This window comes from Tenrec ecaudatus, chromosome 6, assembly GCF_050624435.1.
Source record: "Tenrec ecaudatus isolate mTenEca1 chromosome 6, mTenEca1.hap1, whole genome shotgun sequence".
Taxonomy (NCBI): domain Eukaryota; kingdom Metazoa; phylum Chordata; class Mammalia; order Afrosoricida; family Tenrecidae; genus Tenrec; species Tenrec ecaudatus.
This window is the reverse complement of record NC_134535.1, coordinates 75,852,989-75,873,903: the sequence shown is the minus strand read 5'-3', so window position 1 is coordinate 75,873,903 and position 20,915 is coordinate 75,852,989. Positions and strand designations below refer to the sequence as shown.

At 41.8% G+C, this 20,915-nt stretch overlaps 1 protein-coding gene across 1 annotated transcript in view; it reads right to left on the bottom strand.

Moving 5' to 3' along the window:
* Positions 1-20,915, bottom strand: part of SARNP (SAP domain containing ribonucleoprotein) — a 43,707-nt gene that overhangs the window by 5,176 nt on the left and 17,616 nt on the right. The window contains exon 9 of the mRNA XM_075551529.1: positions 18,513-18,581. Coding sequence (XP_075407644.1) covers positions 18,513-18,581 — 69 coding nt within the window. The remainder of the gene's footprint in view (positions 1-18,512; positions 18,582-20,915) is intronic.

Here is a 20,915-nt window from a genome sequence, read left to right as displayed (position 1 = left end):
CTTCAACCACTTGCACACCATTCAGATAACTTGTCACTATAAGAATATGGTCCCCTTTCTAGCCTATCATATGCCTTTCTTTTATAATTATGTAGAGGGAGCTAGAGAAAAGACCTATTAATCTTTTTTTTTTCAGGTTTGTGGTTTAAAAAAATTTTTTTAAAACATTTTATTAGGGGCTCATACAACTCTTATCACAATCCATACATATACATACATCAATTGTATAAAGCACATCCATACATTCCCTGCCCCAATCATTCTCAAGGCATTTGCTCTCCACTTAAGCCCTCTGCATCAGGTCCTCTTTTGTTTCCCCTCCCTCCCCGCTCTCCCCTCCTTCATGTGCCCTTGGTAATTTATACATTGTTATTTTGTCATATCTTGCCCTATCCGGAGTCACCCTTCCCCCCTTCTCTGCCGTCCATTTCCCAGGGAGGTGGTCACATGTGGATCCTTGTAATCAGTTCCCCCTTTCCAACCCACTCACCCTCTGCTCTCCCAGCATCGCCCCTCACACCCTTGGTCCTGAAGGTATCATCCACCCTGGATTCCCTGTGCCTCCAGCCCCCATATGTACCAGTGTACAATCTCTGCCCTATCCAGTCCTGCAAGGTAGAATTCGGATCGTGGTAGTTGGGGGGAGGAAGCATCCAGGATCTGGGGGAAAGCTGTGTTCTTCATTGGTACTACCTCGCATCCTGACTGGCCCATCTCCTCTCCTAAACCCCTCTATGAGGGGACCTCCAGTGGCCGACACTTGGGCCTTGGGTTTCTACTCTGCACTTCCCCCTTCATTCAATATGGTATATATATATATATCACACACATACACATATATACACATATAAATTTTTTTGCATGATGCCTTATACTTGGTCCCTTTGGCACCTCGTGATCGCACTGGCTGGTGTGCTTCTTCCATGTGGGCTTTTTTGCTTCTGAGCTAGATGGCCGCTTGTTCACCTTCAAGCCTTTAAGACCCCAGACACTATCTCTTTTGATAGCCGGGCACCATCAGCTTTCTTCACCACATTTGCTTATGCACCCATTTGTCTTCAGCGATCCTATCATGGAGGTGTGCAGCCAATGATATGATTTTTTGTTCTTTGATGTCTGATAACTGATCCTTTCGGTCCTTTCGGGACCTCGTGACCACACAGGCTGGTGTGTTCTTCCATGTGGACTTTGTTGCATCTGAAATAGATGGCCGCTTGTTTATCTTCAAGCCTTTAAGACCCCAGTCACTATCTCTTTTGATAGCCGGGCACCATCAGCTTTCTTCACCGCATTTGCTTATGAAGACCTATTAATCTTATACTAAGTCTTTTCTCGCCTGAATCTCTTCCTAACTCTGCTTAATCAGCCATTTGAACTGTAATAAGTTTAAGTAGGATTTCAAACAAAATACAATAGAGCATTTCACCGAAGTTTTCTTTCCCAAAGTCACTGGGGTAATGAGCATTTTCCTGACTTTTTCAACCACCACAAAGATAAAAATGTATAAAGGATAGAAACGGAGATCTCAAAATGAGAATCCTTAGAATAATCTAGATGAAATGCCTCCATTTTGGGGCCAATAGGCAGACAATCTGGGGGTGTTAGGCGAGAGTGTCTTACATCTCTCCATGGGGAGAAGCAGAACTAGGTCATGTGCTAGTATTTAGGTAAATTCAAGTCACAAAGGGGGAGAGATGCTACTTTCTCAGGAATCCTAGAGGCCACGCCTCCTTTCAAAGATCCATCTCAAAGCAGCCATCCTTTTGGAAGGGGTGGGGCCACTTTCCATTTGATGTTTTTTTTGCTTCTCCATAAAATGGAGAAATCGGAGTCTAAAACAACTTCTTGTATTTTCTTGTGTGCTTAAAGGTGAGCAAGGAAGAGTCGGGGTGGAATGTACTTCTCTAGCCTTGCCCCATGAGCTTCCCTTTTTAATCAGATCTTTGGTGTCTCTCCAAGAGAGAGATCTAGGCAGAGCATCTGCTCCAACTCACTAGGGGCTCTAGGGAGGAAAAACAATACAGCTCCCCACCCTAACAAACCGCCAGCCCACCCCTCCCCCGCAGAGCCCAGTGAGGGTTTTATTTGTTTTGTGCATGCCTGCCCTTCCCTCCCCGAGCAGCGCCCTCGGTTCCCCTCTGCAGGGAAAGTGCACAACAGGCTCAGTAAATCAACACGGTTCTAATGATCTCTCTCACTTGACCCTTCTAGCGCGACCGTGTCGCATGGAAACAAATGTACAATAAACTTCACTCCATCTTTGGCTCCTTGCTGACAGGTTTTGATTCATGGGATGGAGAGACCCATCTGAGGGAAATTACCTCGATCAAAACGCATCTCTCTCTGCATTCATCAGGCCCACTGCTCCCCGGGGCCATGCTCAAGTGCACAAATGGGGTTGTGCATCTGCAGGCAGCACTGACCTCTCCAGCTTAGTGTCATATGCATTTGTAAACCATTCCCTTCTCCAGCAACCGCCCCCCCCCCAGGGCCACTCCTGCAAGCCCTCAACCACTAACAAATCTCTTTCTTTACATGTCAGCTCCAGTGTGGGAAGGCAAGTGCTTTATCTGAAGCACTCTTATTTCCTATCACATGCAAACCCCTCAAAACGTACATGCATTCAATATCTGAGGAGGGACCCGACTTCACCAACAAAACGCAGACACTGGACGCTCACTGGCTGGTCCATACGCTTCACTTTCCCCTCCTCTCACTTTTCAAGGTTTATGCAGTAAGCCAAGGTGACGGATACCCACAATTTCAGCACACATCACCTTAGCCCACGCAAGAACCGCACTGCCACCAATGAGGAAGAGGACTGTGCGGTGCGGGATGATCATAGAAGCAGCAGAGGACGTTGTCCACACGTAATAAAGCTCAATAACCCTCAGGGATCATCATCACTTATTCCAAAAAGGGACTACGATGGCTCCAAAATAAGCCCTTCAGAAAACAAACTTCTCAAAATTAACTTCTCTCTGTATTTTTTTCTTATTTGGAAATCTTTTAAAAAATTTACTGACTGGCATAAATGCCATTTATTCTTCTACATAAGCAGCAAAGGCCCCCCACAAAGAAACTATTTCCAGGCAAGCAGTTTGAACAGATGACTGTGCTCAGCAGCCAAGTGTAGGGTATGACCAGTAAGCACTCAGTGGGAAAAAGCAGTCTTCTCCATTCCCCCTCAAAGATCCTTCGATATCTTCAAGTCGGTTCTGACTCCAAGCAACCCTATGCACAACCCAAGAAACACTGCCTGGTCCTGCACCATCTCACGACTGTTGTGCTGAAGCCCATTCTTGTGGACCCTCTCTCAATCCATTTTATTGAGGGTCTTTCCTTCCTCCCTCTTTCCTGCTGATCGTCCCCTCTACCAAGAATGAGGTCTTGTCCCAGGAACACGGCACAGTGGCGCCCTCCTTGCTTCTCAGGAGCATCTGGCTGTGTTCCTTCCAAGGCAGACCTGCTCGGTCTTCTGGTGCCCACAGTACCTTCAATATTCTTTGCCAGCACAGTAATTCAAATGCATAGGTTCTTCTTGGTCTTCCTTAATAACGACTGTTAAAACTAGTGTCGACATAAGGAACTACCTCAGGGGACTGGGAAAGACCCCAACTTGTATCGCTACACACCTAATCCTCGTTAGATCCATTCTAAAAGCCCTTGAAGAATTGTTTTCACAGGTACACATTCATATCAATATTTTAAATACTGAAACTACAAACTTAATTAATTCAGTCATTCAAATATTGACTGAGTATCTACTTCAGGTCAGTACTTTTCAGTGCATAGGAAACACAGAAATATGTAAGAAAGCGATCCTTAACCTCCTGGGCTTTCAAATTTACCACCGAGTTACTGTAAAGATATGTGACTGTTCACATTATATTACACTGCACTGAAGACCCATGGGAAATTTTTCTTTCTGGTCAGAGGGACACAAAATATGCTTTTCCCGAGCAACTTGGTTTTTTATGATGAATCACTGTGAATAGTACAACGGTGTATTCTTTCTACTGACTGCTGTCAAGTTCGGAGCCAAACGTGTGGCCTGTCTCAGGCAAGTGGTTTTGAAAATATTTCTATGAAAAAGGAGAAAAAAAACACAAACCACTAGAAGCATGTGGTCCACAGACAGCTTAGAATGCAATACAAAGTGCAAGTTAGTTATAGGGCTGTTGCTGGCTCCTGAAGAACGCAGTCCTCTCTAACTATAATGGGAGTAATAGAGAGGGGAAGAAAACACCAAGTTATGACGAGAAATTTTAAATGAAGGGATCTTGGCAATGGTTTCCATGGTATATGCACTGTAGCCAGCAACTGAGCTGTAAACAGGACATCAGCTGCGTTCATTGGCAGCTAGACACCATGGGTGGTTTTGTTTTCTTGAAAGCCAGAGTACTGAAGGTAATGTTTCCACTCAGAACGGACTTCTGCCTTTAGCTCCTCAAACCCAACGCGGTGTCTTCAAGACCCAATCAAAGGAACTTTTTTACAAAACTCACTAATTTTATCCTGAATACAATACAGAATACTACCCAAGGTTCGCGGCCCTGTGTGCTATGGCTCTTTGCTCTGTCAAAGAGCCCAATGGGAATGAATTAGCACTCTGTAGGCTGGCTATGTGTTGAAGCATTCGCCTTCTGCGCTCTTCTTGCCAGTGCCACTCTGGATCGTTAGGAGAAACCAGGGGAAACAAAGCAGTGCTCCGAGTGCAGCCAAGGCACACGCAGGGAAGTGGGACTCAGCCATTTCTAAAAACGCACCTGTCCGGACTATTCCGAGACCTAAAGACTTAACCAACCTAGGGTTTTGTTCCTGGGCAGTGAGTGCAACAAAGGCACTCACCCAACATTCCTGCTTACACTATGTGTGAGAAACGAAGATCCCAGTCTAAAGAATGCAGAGATAACTTGACAAGGAGCGTATTAGGGAGGCTCAGCCATTATAACTACATAAGGGAGCTTCAAAAAGTCCGTGGACAAAAAAGAGAAAAGAATTAAAAGGGACGACATCTTTCCATGAATTTTTTGAAGCCCCTTCATGTTTTTCCTCTTCGGTTTTCTCTCAAGTAGTGGGAGAGACTGTTGAAGTAAACTACGATGGCCACATTTTAAAAACCTGTTCCTCTTGTAAATGAAACGCCACACTAACACATGGCTTATCTATCCTAGCTTAGGCCTATCCGACTTTCCAAGGACACATAAGGGTAAGAGTGAGGTAAAAAGGAAAAGAAAGGAGTCTTATGGTTACTTTCCTGAGTCTCCCTGCCATGTGACTGACGGCAGGATGAAAAGCAGGGCCTGAGGCTTTCAGGCGATGGTAGATTAATGATGACATGGCCTTGACTTCCCAGAGGTAAAGGTTATGAAACACTGCCGGGTAAGTGGGCTTCCAATTTCATACTCTTAGGGTGAATGACAGCAACTGATGGTTTTCCTCTCAGAAACACTTCATTGCTTAAACACACAGCTGTCACTTCCCTGTCCCAGTTTCTGAAATTCATCTAAACATGTTTATTCCAAAGCTTTTATGTCAGCCAGATCACAAACACAGGGTGGTTCTAAAAACCATTGCACAGGGCCTAAGCAGAGTAGAGAAGGACGGGACCAGCAGAGAGTATGCCACCTCAGTAAATAAGGAGGGAATAATAGTCCCACACTGTCAAAGCATACACATAAAATACTTCCTCTAACAATCTTATCGACTGTCAGCCACCACCTTCAACTGTGAGAACAGAGTCAACTTTGTAGGGCGCCTAAGGTGCTAGAGCTTTACCGTTATAACCACAACAAACCTACAAATACTATCTCCGCTGAACTTTCAAACTTGAAGTCCAAAGGGAGAACTCTTCTGCTTGGCTCAGCTCAGACGCAAACTTACTAGGTTTCAACTCTTTCTCTCTCTTGTCCAAATCAGGCTCTTTCCCCCACCCCCCACTCCTGCTCAACCCCAGAGGAGGTCGTCTCGGTCTTGCTCTAGCTGATTGTAGGACAAAGCGAGGCAGGTGGAGGAAATGAAGGCTTCACACTTGAGACCCCCGGAAACCAAGTTTCTATTAAAAGTCCCCACCTCCCTCCCTTAAAAGCCAGGAAGCTGCCACTTTTAAGGATAAGCGATGCAAAGCTTGGCAGAAATGTCAAGAAGTCAGCAGAGGGAAGCTAAATCTTTTGAGGAGAGTTTAAGGGCAATGCTGCTTTACCCAAAATTTACAGAGAAAGGAGGACAATTACCTGATCATTCATAAACGTAGAATAAACACACTGAAAACAGATTTCTCCCTAACTAGGTTAATAAAAATGTAAAAATACAGATTCCTGGTCTCATCCCAACCAAAGAAATCTTAATCTCAAAGTAAGAGCTGCACTTAAAGCCTCCCCTGGTGATTCTTAATGTGCAGCCTATTTGGGAACAAATGCAAACAGCTTTGACAAAATGCAGACCAAAATTTAGGGGGGGGGGGATTCTCAGCCAGTCCAGTAGTCCCAAATACTAGGGACCTTCCCAAACAGTTTCTGCTCCCTCCAGACAGTATCTCAGCCATAGTGACGTCAAAGGACAGGACCCCAGCTGGCTGGAAGGAGGACGCCTTCCTGAATTTACAGAGGCGGAGAGAACCTACGACCAAGAGTAGCTCAGTACAAGAAGAACATGCCAAGTAGGATTAGAGCACACTTGAGGTGTGTGAGGAAGGGGGGAGGCAGTAGATGCAAACATGGGAGACCCTTTTTCTACAGAACTGGAAAAGAAGAAGAGGGAGAAAGGCACACCAACAAGCAGAAAGTCTGCAAGAAAAGGGAAGGAACAGAGAATTTCTCTTTCAGCTCATGAACTTTGCTTATTCATCTAAGAGCATAGGCTCCAAGACTAATTTAGTCTACTGCCCCTTTTCAGACAAAATACTCAGCCCACCTCATCCTGCCAGACATTAAAAACTCTTGTACTATAGCCCATAATTCAGGATAAAAGTATAGGTATCTGCTTTTGCAGCCCCCCCCCCCATCATTCCAGCACCCCCTGGAGGGTGGTATCACCTACTTTGAGAAACAATGTCTAGACCAATAAAGAAGTTCACCCTATAAGGCCCTTATACTTAGCCAAAAACTCACTACCATCAAGTCAACTCCAAATCAGTGACCCTAAAGGGCAGAGTAGAACTGTCTTACCTTTCCCTCAAGGAGGGACTGGTGGCTTCGAACTGCTGACCTTGCAGTTGACAGCCCACAGCATCCCCAGGGCGCCTTTATATAGAGTAATAAAGGGTCCATCCTATAAGGCTCTTATTTTAGAGCTCCCTTCATTTCCAGTTATTCTTCCTCTTCAAGCAGCTCCTACCCAAGCATGCGTACAGTGGGGAGGATTCTGTAACTCCTTGCTTTCCAACCCCACACCAAGCATTTAAAATATAATCTCCTCACTAACACGTTTTCACTGCTAGGGAGTTAAAGATTCATCATCTGACATGAATTCCAAGCATGGTATACCCTGAAAATACACTTCTATTGTGTTCTAAGAATTTGCTCTGTAAATAAAAGTTAAGATTTGTTTATTATATAGAAACATGAGGAAAGAGTGGAGAAACTGAGTTAACATTTTCTAAACCTTAACAAGAACTCTCCAATTTCATGAAAACAGACAAACAAAAACAAGTCCTTTACCAGTTTGCAAGTATTAACAATAAGTATCCCCCTTCTTGTCCTCCAATTTGATTACATGCCTCCTCCCTACTATCATCTCCACAATGCTACAGGATCTGACCTGTTTCGGATATTAGGCATGAAAAGTGACTTTGTATTTTGTGTGAGTTGGTAAAAAAAATAAAGCTATTATGAAGTTACTAAATCTTAACTTGAATTGAACCCATATGCATTTTTAAAAATAAAATGCTCTCTTTCCTTAATCAATCTTATCCAAGGAATAGCACTACTGAAGTACTCTCAGTATTTCCAGGCATGAAATATGTATTTTAAACATGTTTAGAATGCTGCAGCTCTTATATCATGCAAAATCTCTTAGCACGAAAATTTTCCACCAATAAACTAACAACACGTCATTTTTTTCTCCATTAGCAGGCTGAGTAACCTGGATTCAGATAGTCAGCTCACATCATACCATAATCAGAAAAGAAATACCTAAGAACGACAGCCAGTTACTGTCATCCCACATCGGACATGGAGAACCAGCAAACAGATAATGGGAGAGAAAGGTTTCTGAAAATTACTAAGAGTGGTGCTTTTTAAAAACCGTCATTCAGAAAATAATGCTACCTATTTGGCTAGAAAAAATAACCCAAGGTATTTAAAAGTAAAACAGACTTAAAATACAGCATTCTCCACCTTTTCTAGATTGTGTTTCCTTTTAGGGCAAAGTCTGTAGAGAGACCAGAGAAAGAAAACTTGTTTTTATCACAGTCATGGGTTCTGACATGTTAGAAGGAATGCAAAGACGCTGGGGTGGGGGGTGGGGGAGCAGGGTGTTAAGCAGGGAAGACTGAGAGGTCCCCGCCCCCTTTTTTTTCTAAAAATTTCCTTACTTCTGGTTTAGATTCAAATGAAATCATAAAGAGGAAAATAAAATGAAAACGTACAAGAGCCTAGTAGTCTCAATCATGATCCTTAGAGAAGTCTAACCCTCTATCAGAAACTTCCCAAATACAGTTTAAACAGGGCAAAACAATAACCATGTGTGTTGGTATAATATCAAAACCTTTATCTTACTTCCGCAAATTTAATAACCTTTCACCTCAAAATAACCAATCTATATTCTTAACATTTATTGTTCAATGTCTTCTCATACACCACTAGGCAAAAAAAAAGTCTATGAGTGAGTCATATGAGTCTAGTCTTCATAAAGGACTAGAAAGATAAGTTAGGCAAAGAAAAACCTGACTATTTCTCTTGGATAAAATTAGAATACATTTTCAAGAGGCCTCGCCAGAAGAGAAAAAATTCCATTCTGCCTCTTTGCTCTTCCAAATTCCTACAGCCAAGTGCTTCAACAGCAGTTGAATGGCACACATAATGACATCATTGATTGGAACCATAATAGAAGAGAGTGAGAGAACAGGTGGAGGGGCAGTGAGAAGGGAGAGAGGTGAAGATGTATTTGTGCTACAGACAAAAGACAAGTTCTGTTCCTCAGCAGGGACAAATGAAGAACCAGATGAGGGTAAACTGAGGTCAGAGTTTCCCCTATTGTTGTCCCTTTAAACAGCTCCTTCACCACTCCCTCAGGTTTTTCAGTAGGCAGTGGAGGGAGTGCACTGGGTGTTTTTATCTTAAAAAGACAGAAAAGAAAAAAAGAATAATGATTCCCCATTACATCTTCCCCCCTCTTCAAAGTCTTACAGTATGAGTCAGAAGGGGTTGGGGGATGTTAAGGGGTGGTTAGGTTTTCATTGGGCCCTAAAATGCAAAATTCTCCAAGAAATGCTGGACTATATTAGGGTTGGGTCTTAGTTCTCCCTGAAATTCATCCTCTCTAATATGCAATGTCAACTGTTATCACTACCATCTATCAATCCCTTTTTACTCTCTCTGCTTCCTTCTTAAATCTAAGGATACATTTTTTTTCAAGTGGTAGCATTTTGGGGAACAAAATAAGGACCATCTAAAATAAGGAGTGAGGTTTTCTCACAAAAGCCTTTGAGATATAACAAAGAAGATTGCGTTTATTCTCTCTACAGTCTTACTAATGACATTTCTCTTGATCCTGTGGAGCAGTTAGGTTGCACTTATGCTATACACTGCTGCCAGAGTATGTTTGGATGGAAGAAAAACTTCCGAGGCTCCTTTTCCAACTTACCTTGAAAGCTAATTCTTCTACCATCGCTCTTTATATAAAATATTTTGCCAAACTCCTCTCAGGTTTTACAGTTCCGTGTCGGCAATGTCCGAAGCACTGCCCTAACAATTCTTCCCTTTAAAAGAACTCATTCCTAAATTCCCAACAAATCCCTCGGAGAAGATGGGTGACCGATTTCTACATTAAGAGTTATGAATTTGGGGCAATGAACGTACAAATGTGCTTTACACAGCTGATGTATGTATGGATTGTGGTAAGAGGTGCATGAACCCCAATAAAATGACTAACAAAAAAAAGATGGAAAAAAGTTATGAATTTCTTCTTTCTTGATATCCAAAGGCTACCCTCTACACTAAAACCCTGTCTGAAGGAGATGAACAAACCAGCAATAAATATTTCTTCTTTTATTTCAGATGGAAGGAGGTAAATGAAATAAAATCAAATAGAATACCCTACTCTGTTTGGAACCAACCATTTAGTCCCTGCCCTCTCAAAAAAAAAAAAATCAAACCATGCTCACTAGCTCTCTCAACTTCAGAAGCAGTCCACTTCTGACCAAGCAAGCAGAAATAAATAACCACATGGGAAGCTCAAAAGAGTCAAAATAACCTGCCTGATGAAGAGACCATGAAGAGATGTGCACTATAGCAAAGTGTGAAGGAAGCAAATGGTACCTGGCTGTCACAAAGAAAGACATATGGGGTCATAAAGGCTTGCCTTAAAAAGGAAGTCATCTACACAGTGTGAGGTGACAGTTAAGTCCACACACAGCACATCAACCTGTGTGATCCAAGGATGGTAAATAATAAAATATAAGTCTGCAGGAAGGTAAGGTATTGGAGCTTAAATTCTGAGCCCCCAGTTTGCAGAATCTATAGAGACAGTGAAAGCCCAAAATCCATTTGCAGGATTCCCACACAGATTAAGTCTCCAGTGAATCCCCTCTGACCCAACTCACTGCCATCGAGTACATTCAGACTCATAGTGACCCTATAGGATTGAGCAGAACTGCCCCTGTGGGTTTCTCAGACTAGCTCTTTACAAGAGGAAGCCTCATCATTTGTCCTGACCACTGACCTGGCCATCAGTAAGAGTGCATTGGAAAGTAGACTAAAGCAGATGTCGTTAGGTTAAAATTCAACACCTTATCATTTGTACTCTATTTTAACACATTTTAAATTTGTTCTAATTTTTGTATTTTCTGTTATCTTTCCAACTGCTTTTCTGTTTTATTTGGCTGTGTGTTTTTGTATGTTTTTCTCTATATGGTATCCAGGATAGGTAAATCTATATAGAGACAGTCACTAGACTAACAGTTTATTAGGATTAGGGAAAGGGAGATAGGTCTGGGGGAACATAGGGAGTTAACATAATGAGTACAAGGAGGGAGAAAATGCTCTAAAAGGACAAATGATTGTACTTATGATTGCACACCTTTTTAATATGTTCAGACCATTGGACTGAATGGTAAATCCTGTCAATACAAATGTTAAAATTACCCCTCCCCCCGAAAAATTTACTTCAGAGGACAGCACTGAAGCTACAGCTCAGGGAGACAGACATGTCTGATTAGAGCTCACAGTAGCAAATGAAGGGGGAGGAAGAGAGTGGAGCACATTCTGGCCCACCAAGCCCTGAAGACGATATCCCTGCTCAAAGCAGCCAATGCACAGAGAAGGACCACAGGACCAGCCCCACTATGAGACACGACATCCCTCACTGACTCATAGCTCTATGGGAGACAACACTGGAGACACAGTGTGGGAATTGCACCCAATCTGACCCCACCACACTGAGGCAAAACACTAAGGGCGTGCAACAGAACAGCAAGGGGAACAGAGCAAGGAAGTCCCCAGGGAATACCAAAAATAGACCTTGTGGCCAGGGCACCCATCAGACTCGACCGGACAACACTTCTAGAGGTCAACAAACAGATCTTGAACTATTTACAGGCTTTCTTTCGGTTCTGGAGGGTGGGAAACATGGGAAAGGGGGATGTGGGGGGAAAGGAAGTGGGTGTTAACCAACCCAGGGACAAGGGAACAAGTGATCCAAATTGGTGGTGAGGAGGCTGTAAGAGGCCTGGTAAGACTTGATCAAGGGCAATGTAACCAAGAGGAATTACTGAAACCCAAATGAAGGCTGAGCATGAGAGTGGGACAAGAGGAAAGTAGCAGGAAATAGAGGAAAGAACTAGGAGGCAAAGGGCATTTATAGAGGTCTAAATACAGGCATGTACATATATAAGTACATTTATATATACAATGGTGGGGAACTAGATCTATGGGCATACATTTATAAGTTTAGTGTTAAGGTAGCAGAAGGTCATTGGGCCTCCACTCAAGTGCTCCCTCAATGCAAGAACACTTTGTTCTATTAAACTGGCATTCCATGATGCTCACCTTCCCGACACAATCGCTGAAGATAAAACGGGTGCAGAAGTAAATGTGAAGAAAGCTGATGGTGCCTGGCTACCAAAAGATATAATGTCTGGGATCTTAAAGTCTTAAAGATAAACAAGTGGCCATCTAGCTGAGAAGCAACAAAGCCCACATGGAAGAAGTACACCAGCCTGTGTGATCATGAGGTGTCAATGGGATCAGGTATTCAGCATCAAAGAACAAAAAATCCTATCATTGTGAATGAGAGAGAGAGGGAGTGTGGGTAGGGACCCAAAGCCCATCTGTAGGCAACTGGACACCCCCTTACAGAAGGGTTGAGGGGAGGAGATGAGCCAGTCAGGATGCAGTGTAGCAACGATAAAACAGACAACTTTCCTCTAGTTCTTTAATGCTCCCCCCCCCCACTATCACAATCCCAATTCTACCTTACAAATCCAGCTAGATCAGAGGATGCACACTGGTACAGATAGGAAATGGAAACCGGGAATCCACAACAGATGAGCCCCTCAGGACCAGTGTGAGAGTAGTGATACCAGGTGAGTGGAGGGAAGGTGAGGGAGAAATGGGGAACCGACCACAAGGATCTATATATAACCCGCTCCCTGGGGGACAGACAGCAGAAAAGTGTGTGAAGGGAGACGTCGGACAGTGTAAGACATGACAAAATAATAATAATTTATAAAGGGTTCGGGACGGAGGGGGAGCAGGGAGGGAGGGGAAAATGAGGAGCTGATACCAAGGGCTCAAGTAGAAAGCAAATGTTTTGACAATGATGAGGGCAACAAATGTACGAATGTGCTTTACACAATGGATGTGTGTATATGGATTGTGATAAGAGTTGTACGAGCCCCCAATAAAATGATTTTTAAATGTTAAAATTAATAAACACACATTTGTTGCAAGTAAAAAAACTAAGTTTTGATTCATGTTGAAAAGTAAAATAAATCAATGAAAGTAATCATCTAGTTATTAGCCTCAATCAGAAGATTGTCAGTGGAGAACATTTAGTTTGTTTTCTTTTTATAGTCGGATGTGGTATAACATACAGTACAAACATCAAGGAAGAAAACATCAAAAACTACAGGCAAATTAGAGTGAAATGACTCATTAGGAAAATTATATGGAAACCCCAAATTAATAAAACTCACTACAGCGAAATAAGGAAGACATCCTGAGAAAGGCTACAAGATGTGTATGCTTTCTAATTCTAATCACCAGCCAAGAAGCAGTAACTCATGCCCTTCATATTTCTGAAGACCAGTATTCACCAGACTCCTTTGCTGCTTAGCACTTGGGTTGGTTTGTTTTTTTAATACTCACATTGTTAGATTTCCATAACTACTTAGTCTATTAAGTTTTAACTTGCCAAGTATGCCGATGCTTGGGGGGAAAAACCCTACTCAAATAAGCTATGTCAATTAACATTACAATGGTAAGCTCAGACTTAATTTTTAGTGACACTAATGTCCAGTGAACCATCATGGTATTGGCTGAACTGGATTCCCATCTTTATTTCCTTTATTCATTCACTTCAACATCCTGGGCACAGAAGTTTCCTATGTGCCAGGTCGCATCTTATCCTTCACCAATAGGACTGACCCATCATTATTACTCTTGGGAAGCCTGGTAAACTAAGTAACAGAGAAAAACAACCAGTGAAGCACAAGACTGAAGAAAACCTAGCTGGTGATCAATCAGAACCAACCAGGCAGAGGTTATTTATCTGGGTTTTGTTTTGTTTGAGGGGGTGGGAGGTTTCTCAGCCCAGTCACCATAAGGCTTACACAAGAAAAGGCATGACATTCTATCCTTCAATAGTCCAAAGAATGGGAGGGGGGCAATTTACAGCCTCTTGTGTAAAAAAATGTCTATAAATGCCAGTGCTATTCTTTGCCCTGTCACTTCCCATTATCCTAAACCAACAGTATTGTATTTACTGAGAACTGAGCTGGACACATGAACGGATAGACTTTTCTTGGGGTTGAGGGTGGGGGTGGGGGGAACAGCAGCAAAGCAGTAACTCAGATTTTTTTCTGTAGACTATTCAACATGTATAGTATACTAATGGAGCTGAAATTAAAATATAGGAGAGTCAACAAGTCAGCCCAGATGATGAAAATATTCAAGAATGGTTAACGGTGATGGTTAAACACAATGAATATAATTAATGTCACTGGCCTACCCGTTAACATTGTAAAAGTGGCATATTATATGTCACTTATACATTTATATGTTTACCACAATTAAAATAATTTTGCTGTTTCAAATTTGTAATGGGCTCAAGCTATTAAAAAATATTGACCCATCAACTGATCACAATGATCAACATTTAACCCCCTTCCAAGTGGACGGACAACTGAAAAGTGGATGAAGAGAGACAGTGGTCAGTGTAAGGCATGAGAAAAATATTAATTTATAAATTATGAAGGCCTCATGAGGGAGGGAGGGGAAATACTGAGCAGCTGATACCAAGGGCTCAAGTAGAAAGAAAATGTTTTGAAAATGATGGCAACATATGTACGAATGTGCTTGACACATGGATGGATGTATGGATTGTGATAAGAGCTGTAAGAGCCCCCAATAAAATAATTTTAAAAATTTTAGTCATCATTATTAAAAAAACCTGACCCATACCCATGGCTCACTTACTTCACATACTACTTATATTAGTCTCCTGAAACCAGCACGTTATCAGGGACTTAAATTGCGCTCAAGAAAACCCAGCCTATGCATAGATGACGCCCGCCTACTTGGGATGCTGAATAGAGAAGTGTTATCTTCATACCTACTACCTTCTACTCTTAGTGCATGACACGCTGAAAGACAGCCACGGCTAGAGAAATCCAAAGTTTAAAGACAGGTGACCTAATTATATAGGAGGAGGTGATAGCAGAACGCCAAACCTCAGGATAAGCTCTGCAGAAGTGTGTTGACCTGGTTAGTCAATAAATACAGACTTAATCATGTCAATGACCTCAGTCAACTAAATAAATAGTAGGTATTTGTTTGGTAACTCAGCTTTGATGATAAAAGAGAGAGGTGCGCAGAGACTGAACAAGCTGAGCTGAGACTGTAAACTAGGCAACTCTTACCAGGAAATGTAGCCAGTTGCAAACAACACGGCTACAATCCCCAAATGATCTGAAAATAGAGTACTTCCTTTTATCTCTTATATCCCTTCCTCCAACTTATTTTCTTTTAGGTTCACTGTGCAACAGGTTATATTTTCTACAAGCCCCAACCAATTTGGGGCTATTAAAAATAGTTCAAATGTGTGCTTTGATGCAAGATTTCTACAGCACGTCCATATAAGTGCCATATAAGAACTATACACTAGACTTGAGTCATCCAAATCAGGCAATAACCACAAATAGTTATTTAAATGAAAAAAATTAATAATTCAGTTTCATAGTCACATTTCAACTTACCAAGAACTATACATGGCTAATGACTATTGAAGTAAACAACAGACTTTTTCTAATAGATTAACTTTATAAGTTTCAATGAACAACACTGTTAGGATATTTTAATGGCTTATGGGGAAAATTAGAGCAAACTATTAAAATCAGGATAGTTCTAAAATTAGGTTTAAGATAATTGGAAGAACTACACATGGTCAAAGAAGAAATCTCAAAAGTTCCACACTTTCAAGCAAAGGAGTCAATGTAAGCCACCATATATACCAGCGGTTCACAACCTGTGGGTCGCGACCCCTTTGGGGGTGGAATAACCCTTTCACAGGGGTTGCCCAATTCATAACAGTAGCAAAATTACAGTTATGAAGTAGCAATGAAAATAATTTTATGGTTGGGGGGGGGTCACCACAACATGAGCAACTGTATTAAAGGGTCGCGGCATTAGGAAGGTTGAGAACTACTGATATATATACGACAGGAACTCAAAAAGTTTGTGGAGAAAATGGAATGAAAAGATAATGGAAGTGCCATCAACGTTCGAAGCTCTCGCATGCTATAGCAAAGTGCTATTCGAAATGTGGTCTGCGTCTTAGTGCTTGACCCCAAACTATTACAAGTCTTCACTAAGCCTGGAACAGAGCTTTTTGGAACTTTCAAAGCAATTTAACACTGCTGGGATATTTTTGTTGTATTTTATTAAAAGTATCAGTATACAATGAACTGAAACATTTAACAGCCAGTCTTGCAATGTCTATAACATGAAAAGCATTACCTTAGAACATATGAAGGGACTTCTAAAAATTCAATGGGAAATTCCATTATCTTTTAATTCCATCTGCCCATTTTGACGTTCCCTTATATGTAAAAAATACACTACGGGGAGGGAGGGGAAAAAAAAAAAAGAGGACCTGATGCAAGGGGCTTAAGTGGAGAGCAAATGCCTTGAGAATGATTGGGGCAGGGAATGTATGGATGTGCTTTATACAATTGATGTATGTATATGTATGGATTGTGGTAAGAGTTGTATGAGTCCCTAATAAAATGTAAAAAAAGAAAAGAAGAGAAAAAAATGATTAGGGCAAAGACTGTACAGATGTGCTTTATACAATTGATGTATGTATATGTACGAACTGTGATAAGAATTGTATAAGCCCCAATAACTTGTTAAAAAAATACACTACATACATTAGTAAATGATGAATGTTATTACAAAATGGAGCCTAAAGCCAAGAGGTCTTTCTGCCAATCATCACTACCTGATAACAAACCCTTCAGAGACTTAAAATGGAAATTCAATGACCAACTAACACAGGAGTTAATTAATGTAAAAAAAGCCAGCTTCAAATATATAATTACTTGCTCTTCAAGCCAGGGTGCATTTGGTTTACTTCCAGTTTTACAGAAGTTATGGAAAAAACCTTAGTATTTGCTCAAGACCACTAAGTTAATAAATGTGTCTAAGTCTTTTAAGAACTAAAAATGAAGACAGGTCCCCCATAGAGGAAAATTCTAGGGAAAGAAAAAGGGCGGATATTCTTGTAATGAAATGTTACAAAAACAAAACTCAAGTCAACAGTATGAAGTGATAGACAAATTCCTCTAAAAAATGTGTCCATTTGCACTGAGTACCGGACGTTTACCTTCATAAATTCTGAAGAAATACACAGATGTACATGATTTTCTAGAAAATAAGGTCATTATCACTGGAATTCTCAGACACTCAGCCCTAATACACAAGAGGAAAATCGGTGAGAACCAGGGCCCCATATGTCCGAGGCACCCACCCTTTCCTCTGGCATCCAGCAAAAAACAAATGATGTGGTTTATAATCAGCCTTCCCAACTAAGTTGTTGCCTGTGGATTAAAAATCATTTCTCCACCTACCTCTAAACTTATATGTTTCTTATTTCACGTAAGCCAGAATGTACTCCTACCGAGTACCTCTGGTTTTACTGTCATGCTGGACACATGGACTTGATGTTATATATATTTAACAAACATAAAAACTCGGGGGGGGTGGTGGTGGTAAAAAAAAACAAAAAAAAACGCAACCAACAGAGAAGGAAGATGGAGCCACAGTTGTGTGCAAGATTATGTGTCATACATAGACACATTAAGAATTTACTTTCTAGTGCCCAGTTCTTCCCGTAAACAAAAGCATTATCACTGTGCGGTGAGTCTCGGACAGCGTTCAAGAATAAAACAAGTCCAGTAGTTCATTGGGAAATAAGTTAAAAAAAAAAATCAGTTTCTCTGGTTTGCAATCGTCCTCGCCTAGTCCCGCCCCCAGGAGCTGTGGTGGTTTAGTGGTTATGTGTTGGGAGCAACCACCAGCTGCTCCGAAAAGGGGCTGTCTACCCCGTAAAGAGTTACAATGTCAGAAATGCCTCGGGATTTTTCTTCCTTGTTCTTATAGGATCATACTGAGTAGGCACGACTCAATGGCAGTTGAGTTTAGGTAAATAGAAAACTTCTGGTCATTTTTTCCAAGATGTCCAGCAAAACTCTTATGCCCCGGGAAATAGACCACCATCACACCAACAATGATCTTGCTTAATAAACCAAACAGGATTACTCATTAGAGGGACAGAAAGAATTTAATAGCCTTCTCATTTTGTTCCCAGGCATCTGACCTAAAGACATAATTGTCTGCTGATTATGTAATTTCTATTATTATGACTGTTTCAGGAGGTAACATAATGTTAACAAGCTCTAACATAACTGAATTCAACCGCAAACCTGGGTCGAAGGTATGAAAACCACCTGTGGAAAAAAAGTTCTGAAAACTCCTGTCACGTAATCAACGGTAAGTCAGCGATAAGAGGCGAGATTCAAAGGGCTGTGTGAAATAAAGCACGCAGCAGTGCTTCCATCCAATGGCCCTTACCTTTCTGGAGATTGATGAGACATTCAAACCAAACCTTTGAGCTCTTTCCTTCAGCTTATCCATGTTAATCTGCATAAAGGTATGAAACAAAATCAGCTTAAAAAAAATGGAACAGAGCACAGAAGGCAAAAACTACAGCTCAAGACTAAGAGGTCAAATAAGTCTGTAATAATGAAGCCTCCCTGCCCTCCTCCAAAGAATTCACTTCAGAGGACAGCACGGAATCTGATCCGAGCACACGGGAGCAAACGAAGGGGGAGGAAGAGAGAGTAGAGCATATCTTGGCCCACCAAGCCTTGAGGACCATATTCCCGCTCAGAGCAGTCAATCCACAGAGAAGACCACATGGCTGGCCCCACTATGAGACATGACATCCCTCACTAACCCATATCCCTACAGGGGACAACACTGGAGACACAGTGTGGGAATTCTGCCTGATCTGATTCCCACCACACGGAGGCAAAACACTAAGGGCGTACAACACAACAGCAAGAGAAGAGAGCAACAAAGCTCTCAGGGAATACCAAAAATAGACTTTGGGGCCAACAGACTCGACTGGAAAACACTCCTAAAGGCCAAGAAACAGTCCTTGAACTAACTGCAAGGTTTTCTTTCTTATTCTGTTTTGTTTTTTGTCACTGGTTTGTTGTTTTGTTTTATTTTGTTGCTTGGCTTTGCTCTGTCTTATTTTTGTGCATATTATTATCTCCGAAGGTCTGTCTAAATAAAATAAGCTGGATGAGCAATCTGGAGTGAAAACAACGGGACCGACAGTTCTGGGGGACAAGGGAGAGGGAGAGGTGGGGGTTAAGGAAGTGGTGTTAACAAGTCCAGGGACAAGGGAACAACAAATGATCCAAATTGGTGGTGAGGAGGGTGTAGGAGGCCTGGTAGGGCGTGAACAAGGGTAATGTAACCAAGAGGAATTACTTGAACCCCAAAAGAAGACTGAGCATGATAGTGGGACAAGAAGAAAGTCAAGGGAAATAGAGGAAAGAGCTAGGAGGCAAAGGGCAATTATAGAGGTCTAAATAAAGGCATGTACATATGTAAACAGATTTACATAAGGATGGGGAAATAGACCTATGTGCATATATTTATAGAGTTAGTATTAAGGAGCAGATGGACATCGGGCCTCCACTCAAGTACTCCTCAATGCAAGAATACTTTGTTCTATCAAACTGGCATTCTATGATGCTTACCTTCCCCATGTGATCGCTGAAGACAAAGCAGGTGAATAAGCAAATGTGGTGAAGAAAGCTGATGGTGCCCGGCTATCAAAAGACATAGTGTCTGAGGTCTTAAAGGCTTGAAGGTAAACAAACGGCCATCTAGCTCAGAAGCAACAAAGCACACGTGGAAGAAGCACACTAGCCTGTGCGATCACGAGGTGTCGAAGGGATCAGATATCAGGCATCATCATAACAAAAAATCTTATCATTGTGAATGGGGGGGGGGGGAGTGCGGAGTGGAGGCCCAAAGCCCATTTGTAGACCACTGGACAGCTACTTACAGAAGGGTCTCTGTGAGATGAGCCAGTCAGGGTGTGTGATATAGCAACGATGATACAACTAACTTTCCTCTAGTTCCTAAATGCTTCCTCCTCTCCCACTATCATGATCCCAATTCTACCTTACAAATCTGGCTAGACCAGAGGATGTACACTAATACAGATAGGAACTGGAAACACAGGGAATCCAGGGCGGATGATCCCTTCAGGACCAGTGGTTAGAGTGGCAATACCCGGGAGGGTGGAGGAAGGGTGGGTTGGAAAAGGGGGAACCGATTACAAGGATCTACATATAACCTCCTCCCTGGGGGATGAGCAAAGAAAAATGGGTGAATGGTGACGTCAGATAGTGCAAGATATGACAAAATAACAACTTATAAATTATCAAGAGTTCATGATGCAGGGGGTAGTGGGGAGGGAGGGAGGAAAATGAGGAGCTGATGCCAAGGGCTTAAGTGGAGAACAACTGTTTTGAGAATGAGGAGGACAATGAATGTACAAACGTGCTTTACACAATTGATGTATGTATGGATTGTGATAAGAGTTGTATGAGCCCCTAATAAAATGATTTTTTTAAAAAAAGCAAATTAAAAAAAAATGAAGCACCCATGGGCCAAATTTATCGAGCATGTTCGAAAAATAACAGTGCTTACAAGTAGAACTCATAAGTTGTTTCCTACAGATTCCCTGGTGGTAATTACGAATTAGCATTACCCAAAGCTGTTAGAAAACACGTAAAACTCCAGGGCCTAAAGCTGAAGAGTTATACCCATTATCTTCTAGCTAAGAAAATCTATTAAGAAAAGGAATGGTAGAAAAAAGATCAATAGTTACTTGGAAGATGTGCTTATTTTTCTGGGATCTCAGTACTTCAATAAAAAATAAACAGCCAA